Genomic DNA, 21,266 nt, shown 5'->3' on the forward strand with positions numbered 1-21,266 from the left:
TGGGTGATTTTTGTTTTGTTTGGGAAGCGGGCGGGCGGGCGTGCGACGGGCAGGGCAGCGACGGCGGGGGGGGAGGGCATTTAAAAGAAAGGCAGGCAGGCACGGTTGGGTGAATGAGTGTGTGTTAAGGCAGCATCTTGGCTTATTCTGGTTGCATCGTTTTCTGGCAGGCAGTGGCACCTGCACATGACAGGCCCGTGGCTGACAGCGCGAGATGCGCCATCCCCAGATCGGCTGCTTTACCCCGTGGAGACTAGTGGGGAAATAATGGGACCTTGCGGGGAGAGTCCAGAGCCGCCCTCTGGTCTGACCTCGCCATGTGGAGCCGCGGAACTGTTTAGAATTTCCGCCAGCCGCTGTCCTCCACGAGATGCATCGTGTTCCAGTCACCTGGCACCCGCGTCCACGGCCCAATGTCCCAGCCCTAATGCCCCACGGGGGCGCTCCCGGCTACACTCACGGTCCGCCGCCCACATGCGCCATCAACGTCGCCCCAACAACCGTCCGCAACGCCTCCCGCTGCTCTCGTCTTTGATGGAAGCAGATGCTAATGCCATTCCTGCCTAGCCATCGCAAGCCACCCGAGTCAAGCTTACGTCGCCAAGCTCGAGAACGCGGCGCAGGGCGTGTGCGCGGCAGCCTGGCGGCGTAGCCAGTCGTCAGCGTAACATCGCCTGCTTCTGGCTAAATGCGAGCGACCAGGGTACGCGAGCTCACTGGCTCTGCCCGCCCTGGCAGGTATTGCGAGCCTGCATCCGAAGGATTCTCATCCTGACCCTCGCCGTCGTCTGGCTTGTTCGGCACGGCGCCCCCCAGCCAAAGCGGTCCGTCGGACAGCTGACGCCCTTTGCATTTTCCTGTGTTGCTCGCTGCTGACTGGCTGACCGCCGTCGAGGTGGTGGTACTGTCACTTCATCCATGTATCGGGAGCTGAAGGTGAACCGGTACGCGACGTATGACGGACTCGCGACCTCGCTCCTCATGGCCCAGCCACCCTGTTGGAAGCCTGTGATCGGGGAGTCCAGAGCCGCACATGGATGACAACAAATTTATTCATCAGTAGTACCCACTTGCTTTTACCAAACAAAGTTTGCTTCCCCGAAAAGCGTGCCCCTCTGTGCAGCGAGTACGACATAGCCGAGGCCCAGCCGCACCGGCAGAGAAAAGAGATTGGATGGTCCTGCAGCTTTATTTGGGGACGAGGCATCTGCATGCATGCAGGCCAGCATGTGTCGCGTGCAAGGCTGTATGTACGGCAAACACCCGCATATCACAGAGTGATATGTTCGACGCCGGCGCGACTCCAAGGCAAGCCTCTCAGCGAAGCAGTCTAGAAAAAATCTCGAATTAAAAAAAAAAAAAAAAAAAAAAAAAAAAAAAAAAAAACGCGCGCTCGGCTCCGATCGGAAGGCGTCTACCACGAGACTCGGTGAGTCCCAAAGCCGTTCTTACTGTCGCACGACAATGGGCGCGGCTGCAAGTCAGCTGGCTTGCATTGTCCGTTTGCGGCGAGACGCGTTAAGCCCAAAGCGGCGCGGTGTCCCATGCTCTTGTCTCTCTCTCTCTCCGCATTCCAGCCCTCAGCTGTGCTGTGCCACTCCCCGGTTTCGCTTCCCCGCCCCAGCGTGCTGTGCCAACCCTCAATTCCCTTGCATGGCTGTACGACGAAGAATCTCGCAAACAATAAATACATAATAACAACAGCAACGACGGCGACTGCGCGCCAGAATGTGAAGTCGACCAGCTCGCTCAGCTCGCTCAGCTCGTCCATTTTCCCAGTGTCCCCATCCAGATGTCCACTGCGGCATCTGATACCGGCATTGTGGGCACAGGCATGGAGCAGCAAACGCAGTGCTCTGGTGCACGACGTCGCGTGGTGACAGCAGTAGCCTTGGGTCCGTGCATCGGGGCTGTTTGCCAAGCCAGCAAACACCCCACCACCGCACCCCACCCCGCTGCTGCGTAATTCACAAAACCCTCCCTCACGACATGAATGACCAACTGGCCATTGAGCCCCAGCGCGGCCGCCTCGTCCCGCTGAAGACCAAGGGCGAGATCCGCGCCACCAATGAGACGGGTGCTCGCTCTCTCGCTCTTTCTGATCTGGATCAACTTTTTTTTTACTGATGGCTCCTCCGTTGCGCAGTCGATGTCTACGTCGTGGAGCTGCCGGCTAGGGCCGCGAACGCCGTTTTGAGGTACGTTTTTCTCTCTCCCTCCCTCTCTTCTGCCTGCACCGTCGTGGACGAGCTGACCTAACAACTCGCCTCCACAGCGTCCTCAGAACCGCCCTCTCCGACGCCGCTACCGCAGACCTGCAACACCTCCGCCGCGTCATAAAGCCAGACTTCCTGCCCGCGCCGGCGCTGGCCCGCCTCGCGCCCGCGCGCGTCACTCCGCCTCCAAACTCGGGGGAGACGCGGCTGCTGCTCGTGTCGCGGGCGACGCTGATCCCAGCCGCCGAGCTCGAGGGCGTGCTAGCCAGGCACGCGCCGTTTGCACCAGCAGCCAACGACGACAACGCCAACACCGCCTCCTTTCCCCTCGCGATCCACGTCCTGCCCGTCCCCGCCCTCGCGCCCACCTCCGCCCCCCAAGCCGACGCCTGGTCCGCCACCTACTGGCCCGTCGCCTACAAGCACACGAATCCGCACGGCCCGCACCCGAGCCTCGTCGCGCGCGCCCAAGCGGAAATCGAGCCCCAAGCTGGCCGCTGGCTCGCGCTCGCGCAGCGCGCCGCCCTGCAGGCTGCTGACCGGGGCCTTGGGCCCGCCGTCGGGTGCGCGGTCGTGGAGCGACGGCTCGATGGCAATGGCCGCGCGGTCGAGGAGGGGAAGCTCGTTGCTGTGGCGGGTGATGCGCGCCGCTGCGGCTTGTTGGGCGAGGCGCATTTGGCTGGGCAGCACGCGAAGGGCGGACACGCACATGGACATGGTGGCACGGGCAGCGGCGCTGGAGGCGCAGCCATGAGCACCGCGAACGGCAACGTGATGAACCACGCCGCGCTGCGCGCCATCGGGATGGTGGCGCAAAAGCGCCTAAACCTCACCACCCCCACCCCCACCACGAAGCCCGCCCCCGCACCCACAGCCCCCGTCCCCACAATCTTCGCCGACACGCCCCTCACGCCCCTCGAAGCTGCCGTGGACGCACTAGAAAACACCCTCGCCCCGTCAGGCTACCTCTGCCTCGACCTCGAGATCTACCTCTCGCACGAGCCGTGCGTCATGTGCTCCATGGCGATCCTGCACTCGCGCTTCGGGCGGTGCGTGTTTGCACGGCGGATGCCTCGGTCCGGGGGGCTGGGGGCGGAGGAGTGGGCTGCCGAGGCGAAAGCCGACGTGAAGGCTGAGGCTGTGAGTGAGGTTGAGGCGGATGCAGGTGTGGAGGTTAAGGCAGAGGTCGAGGGGAAAGAAGGAGGCGGCATAAGTGTAGGTGCCGTGGCAGGGCACGGCCTGTTCTGGCGGCCCGCGGAGCTGAACTGGAAGTTCCTGACCTGGCAGTGGGTGGGCGAGGAGCGGGCGGGGGAGAAGCGGCCCGCGGGGGGGTTGGATGGGGGGGTCGATGTCGATGTCGATGTCGATGTCGAGGGGGAGGGGTATGAGGGTGAGGATTTGGGTGGGGTTGGGGGGGAGGTTAGTGCGTAGTGCGTAGCGTTGTGCGTATGGTATCAAGGATGGGTGGGTAGAGAAGTAGGTAGGTACCTAGGACAGGCAGCGAAGAATGGAAGAGTGTTTGGTTAGGTCGTCCACGTACCCCAGCAGAATCCGATCCGACGGTGATGGTGGTGCACGAAAAGAAACTGACTGAGTGGTCTCTGTCCGGCACTCAACGGGCTGGTATCCGGTACTGTAGTCTCGAGACTCGCAAGGGCTGGATTGGATCCATGTATTTCGTCCGTAGAGTCAAAGTAAAGCAAAGCAGCTAGCTTCACGACAAGGCCCCGTCCCACGACCATTGTTTAGGTACCTAGTGTTTCGTTCATCCAGCATCCGCGCACCTAATCCACCCAGCCCAAACGCCGACCTGTCGGCCCACACATCCACATCCACCACCATCTCCCCCCCAACCCCAAGCCCAACCAGCCCTAAACCTTATAAAAGCAAAACGCATGATAAAAGCTGGCCGCATCCATCTCCTCCTTACTAATAAGTAGCGGGCCCCTATCCCTGCCCCTCACACCCATCCGCTCACTCAGCGGCCCGAGCACGGGGTCGCCGTTCTCCTCGGCCCAGACCTCGTTGAACGGCTTGCGGTACTGCAGCTCGAGGTTGAAGTCCTCGGCCAGCGCGCGGAACGCCTCCCACGGCACCACGTACTCGGGGACTTCTTCGACCGCCTCCTCCAGAAAGTAAAAGTACTTCCACCCGAACGGCGGCCGGAACACGCCGTCCTCGGGCACTTTGCCTGGGAACTTGACCCGGTAGATGCTGTTGCCCCACTCGAGGCCTTCTTCTTTCACTTCGCCGTCTTCGTCGTCTTTGGACACGTCGGGCGCTGCTTGCGTTGCGGGGTCGTCGAGCGTCTTCTCAGGGTCCCAGTCGTCGTCGTCGTCGTCGTCGTCGAGGCCAGACGGCCTGTCGTCGCTCGTCGTCGCTTTCTTGTTCTTCTTGTAGTACTCCTCAACCTTGGCCGTGAGCACGTCCGAGTTGGGAATCACGCCTAGGAAGCGGCCGCCTTTCTTCAGCGCGCCGGCCACGTTGCCCAGCATGGTGCGGGCCTTGGCTTCGTTCTCAAACGCATAGTGCATGCAGAACATCATGGACACGACGTCGAAGCCGCCCCCGCCCCACCGCTGGCTCATGCCCCCGCCGTCCGGCCCCGCGTTGGGGTCGAAGCCCACGTCGTGGATGATGGGGATGTCGGTCAGCGGCTCGCCGAAACAGTCCTTGGCGAAGAACTCGGCGTGGAACAAGTGCTGGGGACGCCCGCGGTGCGGCCGCCGCTGCATCTGGCTATACCGGTCGCGCGCCTGGTTGATCGACACGTCGGCCGGGTCCAGGCCAACGTACAGGTCGACGCGCCGCGGCGCCGACTGCCACTTCTGCAGGTCGCCGCCCTTGCCGCACCCGATGTCCAGCACGAGGATGTTCTGTCCATACTGCGACTCGCCCATGGACTCGTCGCCCGGCGAGAACTTCTGGATCACAGTCGACTTGATCCAGTTGTTGAAGCTGCGCAAGCCCTTGATCTTGCTGTTCGTCTTGCGCCAGTCGCGTCCCCGCTCCGGCACCGCGTTATAGTGCTGCTTGACGACGTCGTGGACGCCGCGAGCGGCAGCAGCGGCAGCGGCTTCCTTTTCCTTCTCGCGATCCCACTCTTCTTGCCGCCTCCGCGCTATCTCGCGGTCTCTCTGGCTGATCTGGGCTGATTTTCCGGGCCGCTTCAGTTGGCGCGGAGGCGAGCGCGACGGCGAGCGTGGAGGCGACTCCCGCCGTTCGCGCTCTTCGCGTCGCTCTTCTCGCAGTGGGTGGGGCCGCCGGTTTTCATTGCGGTTGACACGCGTTGTGGCGCCGGGGCGTTTGCGCGGAGGTGAGCGTGAGCGTGAGCGTGAGCGCGAGCGCGCGCGCTTTTGGCTGGATGCCGGAGGCATGTTTGCTGAGGTTGTTGGGGGTGAGGCGAGGGATGGATTTATGTTGTGGCGGACGGAGTGCGGTAGGACGGCTGGGCAATGGGGAGTTGCCCAGGTCGAGTGTTTTGGTGGCGGTGAACGGACTGCCTTAATTGGTAAATTGACCGCTCGACGAAAACCCCTGGATGATTTCGTGGGCGGCTCACTGCTCGAGTCACTTCTTCACGCAAGCTGTCGTCGAGTTGCTTCTTGGGCTGTGATAGAGAGTGGTTGAAGACGGGAAGTTGAAGCTGGTGCTATTGTCCTGTACGCTGACTAAGTCATCTGAAAGCTGCCCCAAGGCGGTAGTAACTGGCAGAATCTTGACGTAGATGGAGGCACGGGAGGGAGTCGAGTTGAAAGTTTGAAGTCAACTCTCACCAAACAATATCAAAACCACTCCGCAAGTGGCGATCGTTGCCTGTGACGAGGCAGCTTCGCTGAGAGGACGACAGAATGTTAGTTGCCTTGCGTGTTAGACCAGCTGCAGACGAGAATCCGGCTGCCAGACAAAGGCAGGCAGGCTGCTAGCCGATGTGAGCTGCTAGCGGCGGGGCCAGCGAGCTTGTGAGCGAGCAGCTGACTGCTGGGAGTGAGTGAAAGAGAAGGGGAATAGCAGGCTGATCTGGCTACTGGCTGAGCTACTGGCTGCTGAACGAGCAGTTGAGCGAGCTGATGGCGATTGTCTGGGGAAGGTGCAAAAGACCACACCGTCCGCAGTGACAGTTACCTCAATCCCAAAACCCCCTCCCGCCGCAAAGCAAAGAGCAAAGCCATCCCCCAAGCCCACGAAGCAACCAAGCACACAGCACACAAACACCCCCAACCGCGCAGCCCGACGGGACATGCGCAAGTATATAAAGTCCCACAGAGCCGCAAACACACGCATAAGCACAGGATGGGACACGCGCAAACGGACAATGTGGGGTGATTGATTGTTTAGTTTAGTGGTAATACTCTACGTGGTACACGGGCATGCGGGGCTGACGTCGTTGGCTCCCATACATGATTGGCCCTATCGCAGCGCCCATCCTACTCGTCTGCTGGAGAGGCCTCGATCCCCAAAGCGTGTCTTAATCCGTGCCTTTTTTGGTCGAGAGTATTGAACATCAACCTCGGATACTCCAAATGCCACAATAGATGGTTTAGCTGGGCATGGTCCATGGTGTTGATGTCTCGTAGACGCACAGGAAACCCCTCTATGGCTTGGTGAGTTTTTAGCGATTGCAAAGGCGAAACCCGTGCATTTAGGTTTCCTTGGAGCCGTGAGTTGTCTTGCCGGCTTTGTAAATTGAAAAGCCTATAGATGTTAGCTTTTAGCCTATAAGAATAGGTGAAAGAGGTATACATACGTTGTTTTGAGTAACTTGTCCTGATCATCGAGCCTTGAAAGGATTGTAGTTGATCCGTTGTTTACGGAATTTGTCAAAGTAATTAGGTCGATGCCTTGTTGTTGAGCAGTTGATCTCAAAGAGCGAAGGTCGGCCTGTATCGCTGACAGTATGAGTGTTGCAGATCGGCTTGGCATAGTGAAAAGACTGGAAGTAACAGTGTCTTCTTGATAAGCTTGCTGCGTATGTTGGCAATGGTGGGTGGTTAAAGGTGAGAGAGTGAAGGTGTCGCCGGCGACGAAGATATAGCCACCTTAGCCCCAGCAGTCGCGACCATGGGAGCCAGGGTTGGGCGGGACCCGAACACCCGGCTCTGCCTATGACTCGAGTACCCTAGGTAGGTGTTTGGTTCCCTCCATACTCACCCTATCCGAATAATCTGTAAAACTTTCTCATGCAATGCCAGCTACGCTCTCTATATGAACAGCAAAAGCAAAAGCCGAGAACAACATCTGTCCAGCTCCCATTGCTCCATCAAAAGATTAACAATGAAGCCATGCCTCCTTCCCATCTTTCTGAAGTCTTATTGTACATAAGCAAACCTCTATGCAAACCCCGCTACCAGGTATTCTCTGTCCATAGTCCGAATAGCTTAGAAGATGAATGCAGCCCCTACCCCCAGGTCCCAGATGCGCTCACTCATCCAGTCACTCCCAGTCCCAGTCTCAGCCCAACGCCACCCACCAACCAACCAACCTACCGGCCATCCACCGGGCCCTCATCACCCAGCCCTCCCTCGCCAGACTCAAAGCTGACCTGCACAGCCCACTCAGTCCCAAACTTGACGCCCTTAGCCCCCGGCCCACCAACGCGCTTCCACGGCCGATTCAACCCCAGATCCACCACCCAAATCAGCCAGTCCGGGTCGCGCACATAGCCGTACCTCAGCGCGCGGAACAGGCCCGTCCGCGGTGCCCCCAAGCACACTATATATTTGGCGCGCACCTCGAGCGGCTCGCCCTCGAGGATGCTGACCTCGCCCGTGCTGCCGCCTACCCCGGACGGCCCCTCGACCGCCAGCACCGACGCTCGCGACTTGTTCGCCCACCCCACTATCGTCAGCGCCGTGTTGCGGTCCTCGCGTCCTAGCGCATCAAACTCTTTGTTGCGCCCCAGAAGCGCGTCGATGATGAGCTCGGGAGGTGCTTCCAGGCGCTTCAGGCCGCGTTGTACGTCGGCCCAGCCACGCACGTAGCCCCCGAACCGTTTGAACGTATCCACTTGCCGACGTACGTCCTTGTCGTAGTCCGCTGGCCGGTCGTAACCCAGAAGCGCGACTACAACCCTGGGTCCACGCGCGTGCAGGTGCCGGGCTGCGGCGATGGCGCGCGCGCCGGTGCGGTGGTTGCCTGCTAGGACTACCACAACGGGGCGTGCGTTGACGGTTAGGTTCTCGCGGGCAAGGCGCCTGCCACCTGGATTGACGGCCGACAGTGCGATGGAGGCGATGCCGCGAGCGGCGTTCTCGGACATCATTTCTTCAGTGAGACCGAACTCGACCTCGGCAACTTCTTCCACGGCAGTCATTGTGCCCGGAGTGATAGTGTGACAGGTGCTATTCGATGAAGCGATGCGGAAAGATGCGTGGGCCTGTTGAAGGAGGGAGACAGAAGGCGATGAAGGTGGAGTTGGACGCGCAGGGACGGGGCTGTTAGTCGAAGAGTAAGCTACGCTAGCCACTGCCGAGGGCCGGTTGTGCTGTGAACGAGTTGACCGAGTGAGAATGGAGGTGGGAGCAGCAGCGGGCAGAGCATCGTCCTGAACACCGCCGTTGCGGAAGGGTGCAGGCTTGGAAGATGTCCGTGACATATTTCTTCTCGAGTTACGGCCGCTGTCGAAGTCAGAGAAGTCGTCCTCGCTCGACGACTCGCTTCCGAAGCGAGGTTCGCGAGCCTCAAGGACATTCTCAGTGGGGTGGAGGTTCTTTCCACCAGCAGTTCCGGCGCGAGGGACAAGGCGGTTGAAGCTCACGAGACGGTCCTCATCAGCTGTGGTGTCCTCGTTTCTGATCTGCTCAAAGACGGTACGCTTATCGAATTTGGACAGGTTTTCCGCGAAGTCAAAGTCTGGAAGCTCCTGCACGTCGGTGGCATCCTCGGTGGCCCAGCCGTTGGTAGCATCCATGGCTTTTTGCTTCCTCGACTTGCGATTTGAGGCGGTCACAGCAGCCAGGCCAACCTTTCCACCAATGAGCCCGGGTGTGCGGGAAGCGGTCGAGGGTTGATCTTGTAGGATTGGCGTCTGTCTCCATCCCTTTCCTTTGTAATTGGCCGGTGTCTTGCGTGACATCTCCGGAGAAGAGGCGGCCGGATTCGCGGCTTCTTCTTGTTCCTTCTTTGCCTGTCTTTTACTCCGCGTTTTCCTAGTCCTCTTCGCCACTTCGGTTGCTTTGACTGGCACCTCTGCCTCTGCCTCAGCCTCCTTGACCGCTCGAATCCTTGCTCTCCTGTCAGATGTATCATTGATGGTCGGGACATCAGACTCTTCCAGGTCGTCTCCAGCCTCGATATTCATCGCAGAGAAAGGGCCTGTGAGCGTAGCCGTAGGGTCGTCCTTCCTGACTTTGGCAGTGCTAGAGGGCTTCTTTGCAGCCCCGACTGAGGATACGTTCGTAGGTAGAGATGCGACAGAAGCGGTAGGAGCCATAGGTTGAGCCGCAGCTGCATGTGTCTGTTGAGAAACGGTCGGCGTCATGTGCGTGGAAGAGACGACTGTTGGTCTTCTGCCAATGCTCATGATAGCAGGATCCACGAATGGTTGAGTTGTCCTGGCCGGTTGCGGGACCGGGGCCTCGTGCGCAACGGGCGGAGGGACCGAGGGCGCAGTCGGAGGAGCATATTGAGTTGGAGGAGGGTGTGCAGGTTGCTGTAAGGGCGGAGGCTGAGTTGGTGGATATACTGGCGTAGGGATAGCGGAGGGAGGCGGTTGGACAGAAATGTCAGCAATGTGAGCGCCCGGGATGCTGAAGCCAGGCAGGCGATGGCCGGTAGCCGGGAAGAGGACTGCAGCATGGGTCAGCACGCGTCAATGGCCGGGTAGTGAGCAGGTACACACCGTTCTGGAGATTGAGGGTTGCGGTCTGCTCGACGACACTGGCGACAAGACCGTGGACGACGGTGCGCTGAGGATCTTTGAGGGTGACGGCGACGGCGATGCCGATGAGCGAAGCGGACATGTTTATGGTGGAAGTCTGGGGTAGAGCTCAGTTGGTGGCCGGCATTCTGAGTTTGCTAGATGCAGATGATGCAGATAAAGTGGAGGGCGATCTGCACCCTCGCCGTTGCCAAGTGCTGGGCGCGTCGTTGGGGCGCGACCGCGTCACGCTTTTCACTTTTCCTCTGGCTAGACAGCAGAGTATAGGTCATCTGTGCAACTGATGACGGGCACACACTTCATAGGTTCGGTTGTTCTATTAAATACCCAGGCCGTACCTTCTGAAGACATCATCCATGTAGCAGTAGCGTACCTATTGTCTGACAACGGTAAATGCAAACTAGATACTATCAGTCTCATCCACTCTACTGCTATTTCCCTCTAAGGAAACAACAAACATCAAACGTCAAACCCCATGCATGCACCCATGTGCCTCCTGCTCCCAAGGCTCAAAACACCCTGCAAGCCTCCCAAACGCACAGCACAACAATCCAGACAGCGCAAGCCAAACCAACAGCTACATTCCACACCAAGCTACTCGCAAGCGGGTAGCAGCAGCAGGTGTCTGATGCCGTCCCGCTCGCTAGCCCCATATCCCTGCAGCGTATCACCCTCAAATGGCAATCTGAAAGCCGTAGCTGAGACTGGAGCTTTCAAGACCGTGAGACTCTGTTGCCCCAAAACATAGCCCACCGCCCTTCGCCCTTCGCCACTCCCACATCTTCTTGAGCCGCGCCCATGAAAGCCAAGCAACTTGCTCGCAAACGACATACGTGCACATGCGCTCATCCCGCAACCCGCGGTCACCCGCAACTTCTGTACCGCACACCTTCGCCCAGGGATTCTTGCCGACGAGCTCTTGAATGGGTTTGAAAACTGAAGAGACGGCGAGCTTCGCCCCGCACGACGGTATAATACCGCCCACGGCTGTCAACGGCGGCCTTAAGAAGTAGGCGAGCACCAGCGAAGATGGCGGCACTGAGTAGCACCATGACCACCACACAGTTTTACCACTGGAACCCCAGCATCGGACCCTCTTGTTTCGGCCTGCGCACCTTCGTCTCCGTCTATGTTGCCACGCTCCAGTATATACTGGATGGCCCGCCTCCAGGCCACCGGAGTATGGTCTCCACCGATAAGACGTACATCCCTCTCTTGCCGAATACCCGGCTGCGAGGGGGCAGATTTACAGCTGGACGTCGTTGTTGACAAGGCGGACCTCCTCGCCTGGTTTGAACGCAGGCAGTCCAATGTACGGGCAGCCATCACAGCGGAACGCATCTCCCAAAGCGCAATTGCCGCAGCTACCGACCTTGCCCTGGACCGTGAAGTCGACTTCGGCGAGGTCGTCAGCGCCCAGTTTCATGGTGTCAAGGGCGCTGTCAGCTTCAGCACGCTTGGCTGCGTCTTCCGCCTCGATCTGTTGCGCAAGGCCGCAGGTGCAGTCTTTGCAAGCGCGACGCTTCTTTCCGACCTTGGGGCGACACTCAGGTGCTGTGATAGTGTTAATTGAGTGTCTCCACTGGTAGAACGTGAACTTACGGGGCATCATGGGGCGCGTCTTGTCCTCCTCAGTTAACAGCTCATCCTCGTCGATGAGGTCGTCATCCTCCTCGCCGGTAACCATAGGGACTCCAAAATCATCGCTGAAATCCACAAAGCCTACACCTGATGGCTTTGCTGGCTCCTGGGATATGCTCTTTCTCTTTCCATTAAGCTGCAGAGGAACGGCACCGTTCGCAGCAGCATTCGCTTTCTTTCCGAAGCGCAAAGGAACAGACTGCTCCGCACTCTGGTCGGGCTTGCTGAAGCCATCTGTGCCTTCCTGGACCAATCCAGCAAGAATCGCCTCCGTTTTCTCCGCGCCGTCTACGCCAAAGTTCCCGTCCTGGCTGCGAAGTTTGCCTCCCGACTTAAGCGCCTGGGCCACCTTGCCTATGACGTCTCTGTCGAAGAGCTTCTGGCTCTTGGTCCGTGAGCCATCAGCGTCGGTGAGCAAGAGGACAGTATCGTAGGTGGCGGAAGGAAGTGCGACAAGGCCAAGAGCGAGGCGATCGAGCATCTGAATATCCGTGACGCTGCGATCATGGGCCTCGAATACGCGGTTGAGCGCTTCGGGGTGCGCTGATATGGACGGCGGGGCTAGGAGCAACGTGCGGCCAGAGGGTTTGGTGGGGTGAGCGGAGCTCGGAGCGAAATCAGAGGCATTGTCGATAGTGACAGAGGGCGCCATGGCGAAAATCGTGGAAAAAGTTGGCAGACTGGAGTGAGAAGGAAGGGAAGAGAAATGTGACTGGGAGCGCTTGAATATAATTGAGCGCCGAGTCAGGCAGAACTCCACGGAGATGGCTTACCAATGCCAGCCTCGCAGGTGGAACGACACCGCCTTCGATCGCCCCTCGCCGCCCGGAAAAAACAGGGCTCCGTTGCACTAAGCCTCTTCGGTATGATAGGGTCCTGGCTTGGCACTCGTGGACGTGGGGTAGTTACGCAGTCTTCGGTTGAGAATATCGGGAGTAAGAGAAGCGGTGAGAAACCGGAGCTTTGTAGCTTGGAATGGTGATGTTACAGACTTTTTTTTGGATTTTCATGAGTGCGTAGATCTCGGGGAGACGTCGACGGTGATTAGTGAGGCACTGAGCGACGTATGGGTGGCGAGGAAGGCGTGGTCTGGTGGCTGCAGATGAGGTGAGATGGGCGGATGGCACGATGGGCAGCAGATTGGGCAAGCAGTCTCTGTTCCGTCTCTCATGACATTCACTATCAGGTTACAACATCGAGGTTTCAGTCTCTGAAGTAGAAAGAAATCCATTCTGCCAGCAGCACCCGAGCCCGGGTAGTAACGAAACAGCTAATCACACAGCCAATTAACCCCCAGTGGTATGGTATGTATGCATCCTTGCCTTGCCGATCCAGACTGTAAAATGCAGCTACCCTCCCGTTGTCCGAAAAGTAAAGAGATATCCGCACCAGGCAGGGACCAACAAAAATAGGCCATCGAAAAGAAGACAATAGAACCACTTAATACTAAGAATATGTAACGCCGTCCGCCATGCCGTCCCATTCATGATGCCTTGAGTGGGTATACCGCTCTGAATGACAAGCGATAGTGAAACGAGGAATCAAAAAGTAGAAGATGAGACTTGAAAAAGTAGTTTTGTACTCCGAAGGACTAGGCAACCCACGGCCGTTGAGACATCGAGACGCGTGAGAAGATTAGAAAGGGTATGCCAAAGGGTCTAGCATCGCGACGCCGAGCAAGTCACGTTTACTGGAGCTCTGGGTGGTGTTCGTGTACTCAAGATTGCCCATCTCGCACCAGTTCTTGACAGGCTACGGAAAAAAGTTAACTTCAGATGCCTTAGAAAGAGAGCAGAAGGAGAGACTTACCAAGCAACTAATATGCTTGCACCAGCTGCACTGGTTGTGGTAGAAGTAGAAGTTGTTCAGCAGGACGATGAATCCAACAATGACTGCGACAAGGCAGCCCGCTCGGAACAGCCACCATGCCCACCACAGCGGCTTACGGCCTTTGAAGAAGCCCATGGGCTGCTTGGTAAAGACCTTGATACCCTCGCCGCTGTCGTCGTCTTTGGCCACGCTGCTAACGGCGGAGTAAGGCGGCTCTTTCTGGCCAATGCGCTCGCGCAAGGGAGCAGGTGAATGCAGAAGGGTAATGCCGAGGCCAATGCCCATGATTAAGCCGCCGAGATGGGCAAAATTGTCGACACCAGGAAGCAAGCCGATAACGAACGTGATAACGACATCAATCATGATAAACAAGAGTTCCTTCCATGGAGATTGGCGCTCGCCCCAGTGATAGAACAGGTCCAAGATAGTGAGCCCAATAAGACCGAAGAGCGCACCGGAAGCACCACTGTTATGTGTTAACTTCTAGTATTATATACACTGTACCAGTATGATGACTTACGTAGATGGCATGCCGTTTGCGGCGTAGTTGGCGCCGAGAACATTGCCGAAAATACCGGATGCAAAGTAAACGAGAGCAAAGCGAACGGAGCCGATGAGCAGTTCCATGTCCCTCCCGATAGTCAACTGCATGAGCATGTTGAGCGCAATATGAATGAGACCGGCATGAAGGAAGATGGGCGTGATGAATCGGTACCACTGGTTAGGGTGCCACTCGTTGTTAGTTTTGCTAGGGTCTGGGATTCCACTCATGCCGCAGGCTTCTGCCAACGAGCATTCCGTTGCCGTGGACGAGGTCGTGTTAGGGCACGGGAAAGTGATTTGCGGGGTGATGTTGATCTCGTTATTGCCACCCATGTGCCGCATACAGGGAACATAGCGTGCGCCCATGGTAATGTAGACGTAGGGTGAGGGCCCGATCATGGGGTTGAAGTATGGATGGATCATGATTGGCGACCCGGTCAGGATGGCTATAACCACGTTAGTTAACTTTCATTCTTATGTTAGTTTTTCTCACTTACCGTTGCGAGCAATCTCAGCGATAAAGACGCATATCTCGACTAGCGTCAAAATAAACACTACCCAGGTAATCTTTCCCGTAAACCAGCCCTGCTTCCTCTTCTTGTGCCTTCGTCGATCCGATTTCCTTTGCGCCGGATCGCCGACCAGAGGATACTGATATTCAGGGTCCGCATTGTATCTGCTCGGACTAGCCTCAAGCTTTGGGTTTTGAGAATGCAAGGGTATAGCATTTGAATCGCCAAAGGGATCTGTGGGTGTCTGCTCATACGGATGCGGCGGCTGCCCATACATGCCAGCATTTCCATGGTAGGCGGTGTCTTCGTTGGCATCCGGTCCGTACGGGTTGTGCGAAGGGTTGGGGTACGCAGGGTAGGACCGGTCGTCAAAGGGTGATTGCGCGGAGGCGGGATTCGAGTGCATGATGGGCGAGTTGTTGTAGAGGTTTTGCGTATCGACCTGAGGTCTGACGGGCTGTGGCGATGGAGGCGGCAGGGGTGGTAGAGGAGCGTCCGCTCTCCTGGGGTTGTAGTAATCGTTGGCAGCCATGACGGCCAGACGATGGGATGGGAAGTGCGGAGAAGGCGCGCGCGAGATTCTCAGCTCGAAATGTTGTTGTTGAGATTTCGGGCGACGGGAGACAGGAGGACGAGCGGGCGACGCGTTGGTGGAAAGCGAGTGAAGCGCGGATGTTTCAGGATGTGAGCGTAAGGGCGGATGTGTTGTAGTGGCTGGCTGTCTGGGGCTGATTAAGGCTTCTTGTGTTAGAAGTGACGCGCGCCCAGGCAATGACAGGCTCCCTTGGGCTCTCTGCGCTGTCGATCTGGGTTAGCTATAAATATGCTTCTCCGCAATTATTACGACGCTCATAAGCCCTCTTTGCTGCGCCGACACCGACACCTGACTCTGCCCAGCCGCTCGGCGCTCAGCTCTAGCGCTGCTAAAAGAGACGACCTGTGGCTGTGCCACGACACCATGGCCCCTTGACCTGCCGCGTGTGGAGGGGCGGCGCGCACATGAGCTGAAGCGTTTGTCGTCTCGCCAGCACACCCTGTGCCACTGACGCGGCTTCTCTCAGCCTTCTTGCCCCAGCGAGCGAGCACTGCCTGGGAACCGAGGGGGTGAACGGCTGAACCCTCTCTGGCTCCGCGCCGCCGGAAGCGTCTGCGGGACGACCCGCGGTCCCAGTGATTCAGACGATGGAGGCGGAGCCTCTCAGATCTCGCGACCTTGCGACAGCCTTGTTCTGTTGATCTCGTATCCACGCTAAGAGGAAGAACCTTCTGCTTGTCGCATTCATGAGTCGCCCACCTACTTGAAACCGGCCTGCTGGATCTTCACATTTTGCGTAGACAGACACCCTTTGCTTACCCGGAGCCCAGGTCTTATCAGTACTCCGACCATGACCACAACCACTCAGACCTGCTCCAGGCAGAACCGCAACACCGACCGCAAAACACCACGCGTCTCTGCCTTCAACCAGCCCACAAAGTCAGCCCAAGCCCAAGTCCCACCGACGCTGACGCAAGCCTTCGAAAACAGAGCCAAGATTCGGCCCGGACTTGAAATGGTCTAGGGGCCCGCCGTGGCTTGAATCAAAGCGCCAACGCTTGACACGAGCTTCAACACGATCACCTTAGGATGCAGTGTTATTGCGGCCACCGCTACCTGCACGCCTGAGCAAGATCATTTTTTTCGTAGCTGACCAAGGCAGAAGAGCGCCACGCCCCCCATTGTCATCAGTCGCTTACCGAGGTCCGACCGAGGTTTGTACAAATTGGTCTTGTCCGCTCTGCGTCTCGACGTAACTATACCAAGGGTTGTAGAAGCCCATGGGCAGCAAGCATGATCGTACGTGTGGTCGGCATAAAGCTCCTTGTCTTTCGGTCCTCCAACACATCCTTATTTCCGGCTATGCGAAGCTGTCTATACGTCACAGGCGGGCCAGGGCCAGTTCGATCGAACCCTGCATTTACTCCGTAATCATGCCCTCAACGCGCCAGAAAACAACTGACTTCTAGTTAATATCAAAAACTGACGTTGTGCTGTCATTCTAAATACAAGCTACAAAATGTGTGTATCCAGGCTACTACTCCGTACATACTAATATCAGAGAACACAGCTCCAATTTCTTAGGAACGTTGCATTCCATGTTTGTTCAGTGTAGTCATTTATGTTTTCTTTTTCCTGCTACTGACATGTCCTCTTTTGCCTTCCATGTTTCTTCCATATTATTGCGCTATGGCCTTGTTCAAGGCTCGGCTATGGACCCGTTTTCGGCCTCCTCGGAGTATCATAATCTAACTGACTGACCGCCCCCGCACACGACGAAAGGGATACCCCACAAAGCCATCCAGTCTCGGCACATACTCCGAGCTACCAAGAACAAAGTTAGCGAGGTGCGGGACTCCGTCGTGGGCCTTAAAGATGGCCGCCGGTTAAAAGAGATCGATCCCTCATGCTGCGCTGCAGCTTTGCAGGCCCGCTCCCTCCTTAATCATGAAGGCAGGTATCGTCTTTCTCCAGGCCGTCGCTTCGGTTTCCGCGGCACAAGCGCTCGATTGTTCCATCAAGACGCTCCAGAGCGCACTACCAGCCAATGCTACTGTACTGGCCGCTGACCTTGTCCCTGAAAACGGCACGTACGGACAAGGCGCTGCGGACATTGCCTACCCAACAAACCCTACCAGTCTTCCCGCTTTGTGCGCCGTCACAGTCAATGTAACTTCGTCCAGCACTTCTTCTTTCATTTTTGGACTTTTCCTTCCTACGCAATGGAATGACCGCTTTCTGGCCCTCGGCAATGGAGGATTTGCTGGTGGCATCAATTGGTTGGACATGGGTTCGGGTGTGGGGTACGGGTTTGCCAGCATGTCCACAGACACTGGGCACAATTCAACCTCGGGAGACGGATCCTGGGCCCTGGACAAGCCGGAGAAGCTGACGGACTGGGGCTGGCGCGCCATGCATGGGTCCGTTGTCTTGGCCAAGGAACTTACGAAAACCTACTATGGCTCCGAAATCAAGTACTCGTACTACTCCGGTTGCTCAACTGGTGGCAGGCAGGGCCTTAAGAGCGCGCAAAAGTTCCCGGACGACTTTGATGGAGTCCTTGTCGGCGCGCCTGCGTGGTGGACGACACATCTGCAGACCTGGACCATTAAAGTCGGGACATACAACGTTCCGGCTACTGCAGCGCACCACATCCCCACGACTCTGTTCCCCGTTATCGCTGCCGAGGTTCTCAAGCAGTGCGATGGCGCCGACGGTCTCAAAGACAGCATCATAACAGACCCCCGTCGGTGCGCCTTCAACCGAGAAGCGTTGCTCTGCGGCGGCCATAGCAACAGCAGCAGCTGTCTTACTCCCGCGCAACTGACAACCCTCGACCGCATCTACGCGGACTACACAGACGTGAACCAGACGTTTGTGGCACCGGCCCTCTCCCTCGGTTCCGAATCGCAATGGTTCGTCTTGCTCGGCAATGACGCCCCCAATGCCCTTGGCCCAGACTACGTCAAGTACTTCCTGCAAGAGCCATCCTTCGATTGGCACAACTTCGATTACAGTGTCGTGCAGCGCGCCGAGGCAGTAGACCCCGGCGACGCCACAGCAGACGACTTCGCCGCGCTTGCGGACTTCGCGGACAAAGGCGGTAAGCTGCTGCACTACCACGGCTGGGCCGACGCCCTCATTCCCACTCGCTTTAGCACACACTTCCACTCGCAGGTGCAGCGAGCACTTTCAGCTCGCGACGCCCCTCTGGAGGACTGGTACCGCTTCTTCCTGATCCCGGGCATGCAGCACTGCAGCGGAACACCGGAAGACATGGCTGCGCCGTGGTACATCGGCGGGGCGAACCAGGCAGGCGAGTTTAACGCGGGTGCGGGTGCGCGGGGCGTCCCGGGATGTACGGATGCGAAGCATGATGCGCTGTTGGCGCTGGTGGCGTGGGTGGAGCAGGGACAAGCGGTGGACCAGATTGTCGCGACCAAGTTTGTTGATGAGACGAACTTGGAGAAGGGCGTGAAGAGGCAGAGGCCGATTTGCGCGTGGCCAAAAGAGGCGACGTATACCGGGGAAGGGGATGTGAATTCGGTGGAGAGCTGGGAGTGTAAGAAGCTGTATTAGGGGTGCGGTTTAGGTGTACAGCATGAGACGAGGTGTCAGCTTCTCTATGGAAGGTGTCTTTGTTTTTTAGCCTTTCTCGAGCCTTATGGATGGCGTCGACCGGGCATAAAATAATAAATGCTTGACTAAACCGGCCCGCAAGAGTGGTCTTCGGATGCGAGATCCATCCCGAGATCGCTTGGAGACAAGACTAGCCTATCATGCTCACTCAGCGCAAGATACCATACCTTAAGACACCGTTGAATCGCGAGATAGACGAAGCAAGGCAAGAGAGGCTAGTCTTATCTCTCGACACGTCAACACCCGACGTCAATCTGAACATTTGATGTTGGACGACTTTCGACACCCCAAACCCAGCGAGGCAAGAAACCCCTTCAGGTCTGTGCGGAAGACCCCGCAATCTGATCCGGCGGGGTAAGTAATCGCGGGCAAAATCGGACTAGCCTTCCTGCATGGAGTGATTGCGTGCGATAGAACGCCGACGGTAAGCGGCGCATCATGAAGTGCCTGGGATTCTTTTAAATTTGTCTACTTCACGATAATCCTCTCGTCGAATGCTTTCTTCTCTCTCGTCCCCAACATGTCGCCCAAGTCTAACGTTTTGCTGTTTGGTAGCGGGGGTGTTGGAACAATTGCTGCGCTGAATCTTGAGGCCGGTGGACAAGCAAACGTCACTGCTGTCTTGAGGTCGAATTTCGCACACGTGCAGAAGAACGGCTTTCATATCAAGTCCTGCGACCATGGAACCGTAACCGGATGGAAGCCTTCAAAAAGTCTATATCAAATACACCCTCCCCGTCAAACAACACCAACTCACACCCCTCGCAGTCGTCAACTCCGTCCCGGACACCTACGGCGATCCCACCCTCCCAGCCTTCGATTTCATAGTCTGCAGCACCAAAAACGTGCCCGACAACCCACCGGGACTGGCCGAGCAGATCAAGCCCGCCGTGACGCCAGGGCACACGACAATCGTGCTGCTCCAAAACGGGCTGAACATCGAAAAGCCGCTGTTCGCAGCCTTCCCCACGAACCCGGTGCTCAGCGGCGTGAGCATGATCGGCTCGCACGAGGTCGCGCACGGCGTCATCGAGCACGACGACAAAGACCGCGTGCTGCTCGGGCCCTTCCACAACCCGGCGCTCGACCGCGCCGTCGAGGAAGCCGCCGCCAGGAAGTTCGTCGACATTTATAGCGCCGCGGGCAAGACGGACTGTGTGTTTACGGCTGATGTGGGCTTCTCGCGCTGGCGCAAGCTGGTCTATAATTCTTGCTTGAATAGCATTTGCGCTATTACGGGCCTCGATACCGGGCGCATACGCTTGGCGGATGGCGCGGTGGATGCCCTGGTTAGGCCCGCGATGGAGGAGATTAGGGCTGCGGCGAAGGCGGCGGGGTATGAGCTGCCGCCTGAAGTGGTGGATACGATGATCAACATTGATCCGTTGACCATGTATCTGCCACCGAGCATGCTGAATGACTTGAGAAAGGTAAGCGAATTTGAATGCTTCGTGATTTATAAATCTGACGGTGTCCAGGGCAATTTTATCGAAGTCGAAAATATACTGGGAGAACCGTTGCGCGAAGGTACGGCGCTGGGCGTCCCAATGCCGACGCTCACGGTGCTGTATGGCATTTGCAAAACTATCCAATGGAGAACGAAAGAACAGCGTGGGCTGGTGCAGATACCTCCCAAAGACAACTTCGTCAAAGACAGCTAGAGTTGCAAGGGCCGAGATATGGGATGCGGCTGAATATGTTGTCAAGTGCTGTGGTCTAGAATAGAAACCTAGAGAAACTTTTGTACCCTGAAAAGTTGGAAACCATAGGGTACGTGGAATTAGAAAAAATGAAGCACCTTAAGGATTTGGCTGTTGGCTCCACGTCTCCCTATGCTGGACGGTATGCTGAACGGTATGCCCTGAAATATATCGACACTGGACGGTTCACCCACCACAAGATACAAAATACAAGAGTACGAAAAGCGTCCATATGTCCACTATAAAATTGTCAGAAAAAGTTCCGACTAAAGTGAGCCTCAGCAACACATTAATCTAGATATGCGCATCGGCAGGAAACGGAGGCGGAACCATGTTTAGTTGCAGCACCATGACGTAGATTGCTGCTCCTGCTGCTCCTGTATGTATGCGGGTATATTGTTCCTGCAGTTGAACTGATCAGTGACTCCTGGCGTAAGCTTGTATCCTGTAGAAGCCACACGAACAAGACGACAATATGGTACACGAGCCTGTGGGTTTATATGCGGCTTAATGACAGGCTTCTACCTGACTATATTCGTACACCCGTAGTAGTTAACATGGGCGATCCATCTGAGCGGTTTGACGGGTAGGTAGTACGTGGCACATTCTGGCCGAGCAAAGCGGGAGTGACATCGCCGTTGACCGCACCAGGCCCTTCCAGTTCCACCCCGCATGATCCCTGTGCCGATCTGCCTCATCTTCGGTCCGTGTGTAACGCGCCTGCCAGTCTTAGCCTCCCACGCGATTTCCTCACCCTGCATACAACCCGCG

General features: G+C 57.2%; 8 protein-coding genes across 8 annotated transcripts; 3 read left to right on the plus strand and 5 right to left on the minus strand.

Annotated features, from left to right (window-relative positions):
* Positions 1 to 1,815: 1,815 nt before the first annotated feature.
* On the plus strand, positions 1,816 to 3,696 carry K452DRAFT_351896 (uncharacterized protein; the record flags this gene model as incomplete). Its single annotated transcript, XM_033545747.1, has 5 exons — positions 1,816 to 2,077; positions 2,147 to 2,198; positions 2,276 to 3,381; positions 3,448 to 3,506; positions 3,655 to 3,696. Exons 1-5 carry the CDS (start codon positions 1,990 to 1,992, stop codon positions 3,694 to 3,696), a joined length of 1,347 nt encoding a protein of 448 aa, XP_033396412.1. The 5' UTR covers positions 1,816 to 1,989.
* Positions 3,697 to 3,856: 160 nt separating this feature from the next.
* Positions 3,857 to 5,746, minus strand: K452DRAFT_288789 (uncharacterized protein). Its single transcript, XM_033540726.1, has one exon. The coding sequence runs from the start codon at positions 5,591 to 5,593 to the stop codon at positions 4,088 to 4,090; it is 1,506 nt and encodes a 501-aa protein (XP_033396413.1). The 5' UTR covers positions 5,594 to 5,746; the 3' UTR covers positions 3,857 to 4,087.
* A 787-nt stretch (positions 5,747 to 6,533) lies between these two features.
* Positions 6,534 to 7,224, minus strand: K452DRAFT_288790 (uncharacterized protein). The gene is made up of 2 exons (XM_033540727.1): positions 6,964 to 7,224; positions 6,534 to 6,911 (listed from the first exon to the last, which is right to left on the minus strand). The coding sequence occupies exons 1-2, from the start codon at positions 7,137 to 7,139 to the stop codon at positions 6,644 to 6,646; spliced, it is 444 nt and encodes a 147-aa protein (XP_033396414.1). The 5' UTR covers positions 7,140 to 7,224; the 3' UTR covers positions 6,534 to 6,643.
* A 154-nt stretch (positions 7,225 to 7,378) lies between these two features.
* K452DRAFT_288791 (uncharacterized protein) lies at positions 7,379 to 10,243 on the minus strand. Its single transcript, XM_033540728.1, has 2 exons — positions 10,057 to 10,243; positions 7,379 to 10,004 (listed from the first exon to the last, which is right to left on the minus strand). The coding sequence occupies exons 1-2, from the start codon at positions 10,175 to 10,177 to the stop codon at positions 7,699 to 7,701; spliced, it is 2,427 nt and encodes an 808-aa protein (XP_033396415.1). The 5' UTR covers positions 10,178 to 10,243; the 3' UTR covers positions 7,379 to 7,698.
* A 1,098-nt stretch (positions 10,244 to 11,341) lies between these two features.
* Positions 11,342 to 12,388, minus strand: K452DRAFT_230119 (uncharacterized protein; the record flags this gene model as incomplete). Its single annotated transcript, XM_033537076.1, has 2 exons — positions 11,342 to 11,649; positions 11,698 to 12,388. 2 exons carry the CDS (start codon positions 12,386 to 12,388, stop codon positions 11,342 to 11,344), a joined length of 999 nt encoding a protein of 332 aa, XP_033396416.1.
* A 1,016-nt stretch (positions 12,389 to 13,404) lies between these two features.
* Positions 13,405 to 15,153, minus strand: K452DRAFT_200449 (uncharacterized protein; the record flags this gene model as incomplete). Its single annotated transcript, XM_033536029.1, has 4 exons — positions 13,405 to 13,488; positions 13,546 to 14,032; positions 14,087 to 14,555; positions 14,607 to 15,153. Coding segments are annotated over 4 exons (1,587 nt in total), but the record flags the coding sequence as incomplete, so codon positions are not given.
* Positions 15,154 to 16,883: 1,730 nt separating this feature from the next.
* On the plus strand, positions 16,884 to 18,858 carry K452DRAFT_288794 (uncharacterized protein). Its single transcript, XM_033540729.1, has one exon. The coding sequence runs from the start codon at positions 17,104 to 17,106 to the stop codon at positions 18,733 to 18,735; it is 1,632 nt and encodes a 543-aa protein (XP_033396418.1). The 5' UTR covers positions 16,884 to 17,103; the 3' UTR covers positions 18,736 to 18,858.
* A 457-nt stretch (positions 18,859 to 19,315) lies between these two features.
* Positions 19,316 to 20,594, plus strand: K452DRAFT_351902 (uncharacterized protein; the record flags this gene model as incomplete). Its single annotated transcript, XM_033545748.1, has 3 exons — positions 19,316 to 19,532; positions 19,564 to 20,225; positions 20,274 to 20,594. 3 exons carry the CDS (start codon positions 19,316 to 19,318, stop codon positions 20,454 to 20,456), a joined length of 1,062 nt encoding a protein of 353 aa, XP_033396419.1. The 3' UTR covers positions 20,457 to 20,594.
* Positions 20,595 to 21,266: the final 672 nt, after the last annotated feature.

This window comes from Aplosporella prunicola (assembly GCF_010093885.1).
Source record: "Aplosporella prunicola CBS 121167 unplaced genomic scaffold K452scaffold_16, whole genome shotgun sequence".
In the NCBI taxonomy this organism is placed as follows: domain Eukaryota; kingdom Fungi; phylum Ascomycota; class Dothideomycetes; order Botryosphaeriales; family Aplosporellaceae; genus Aplosporella; species Aplosporella prunicola.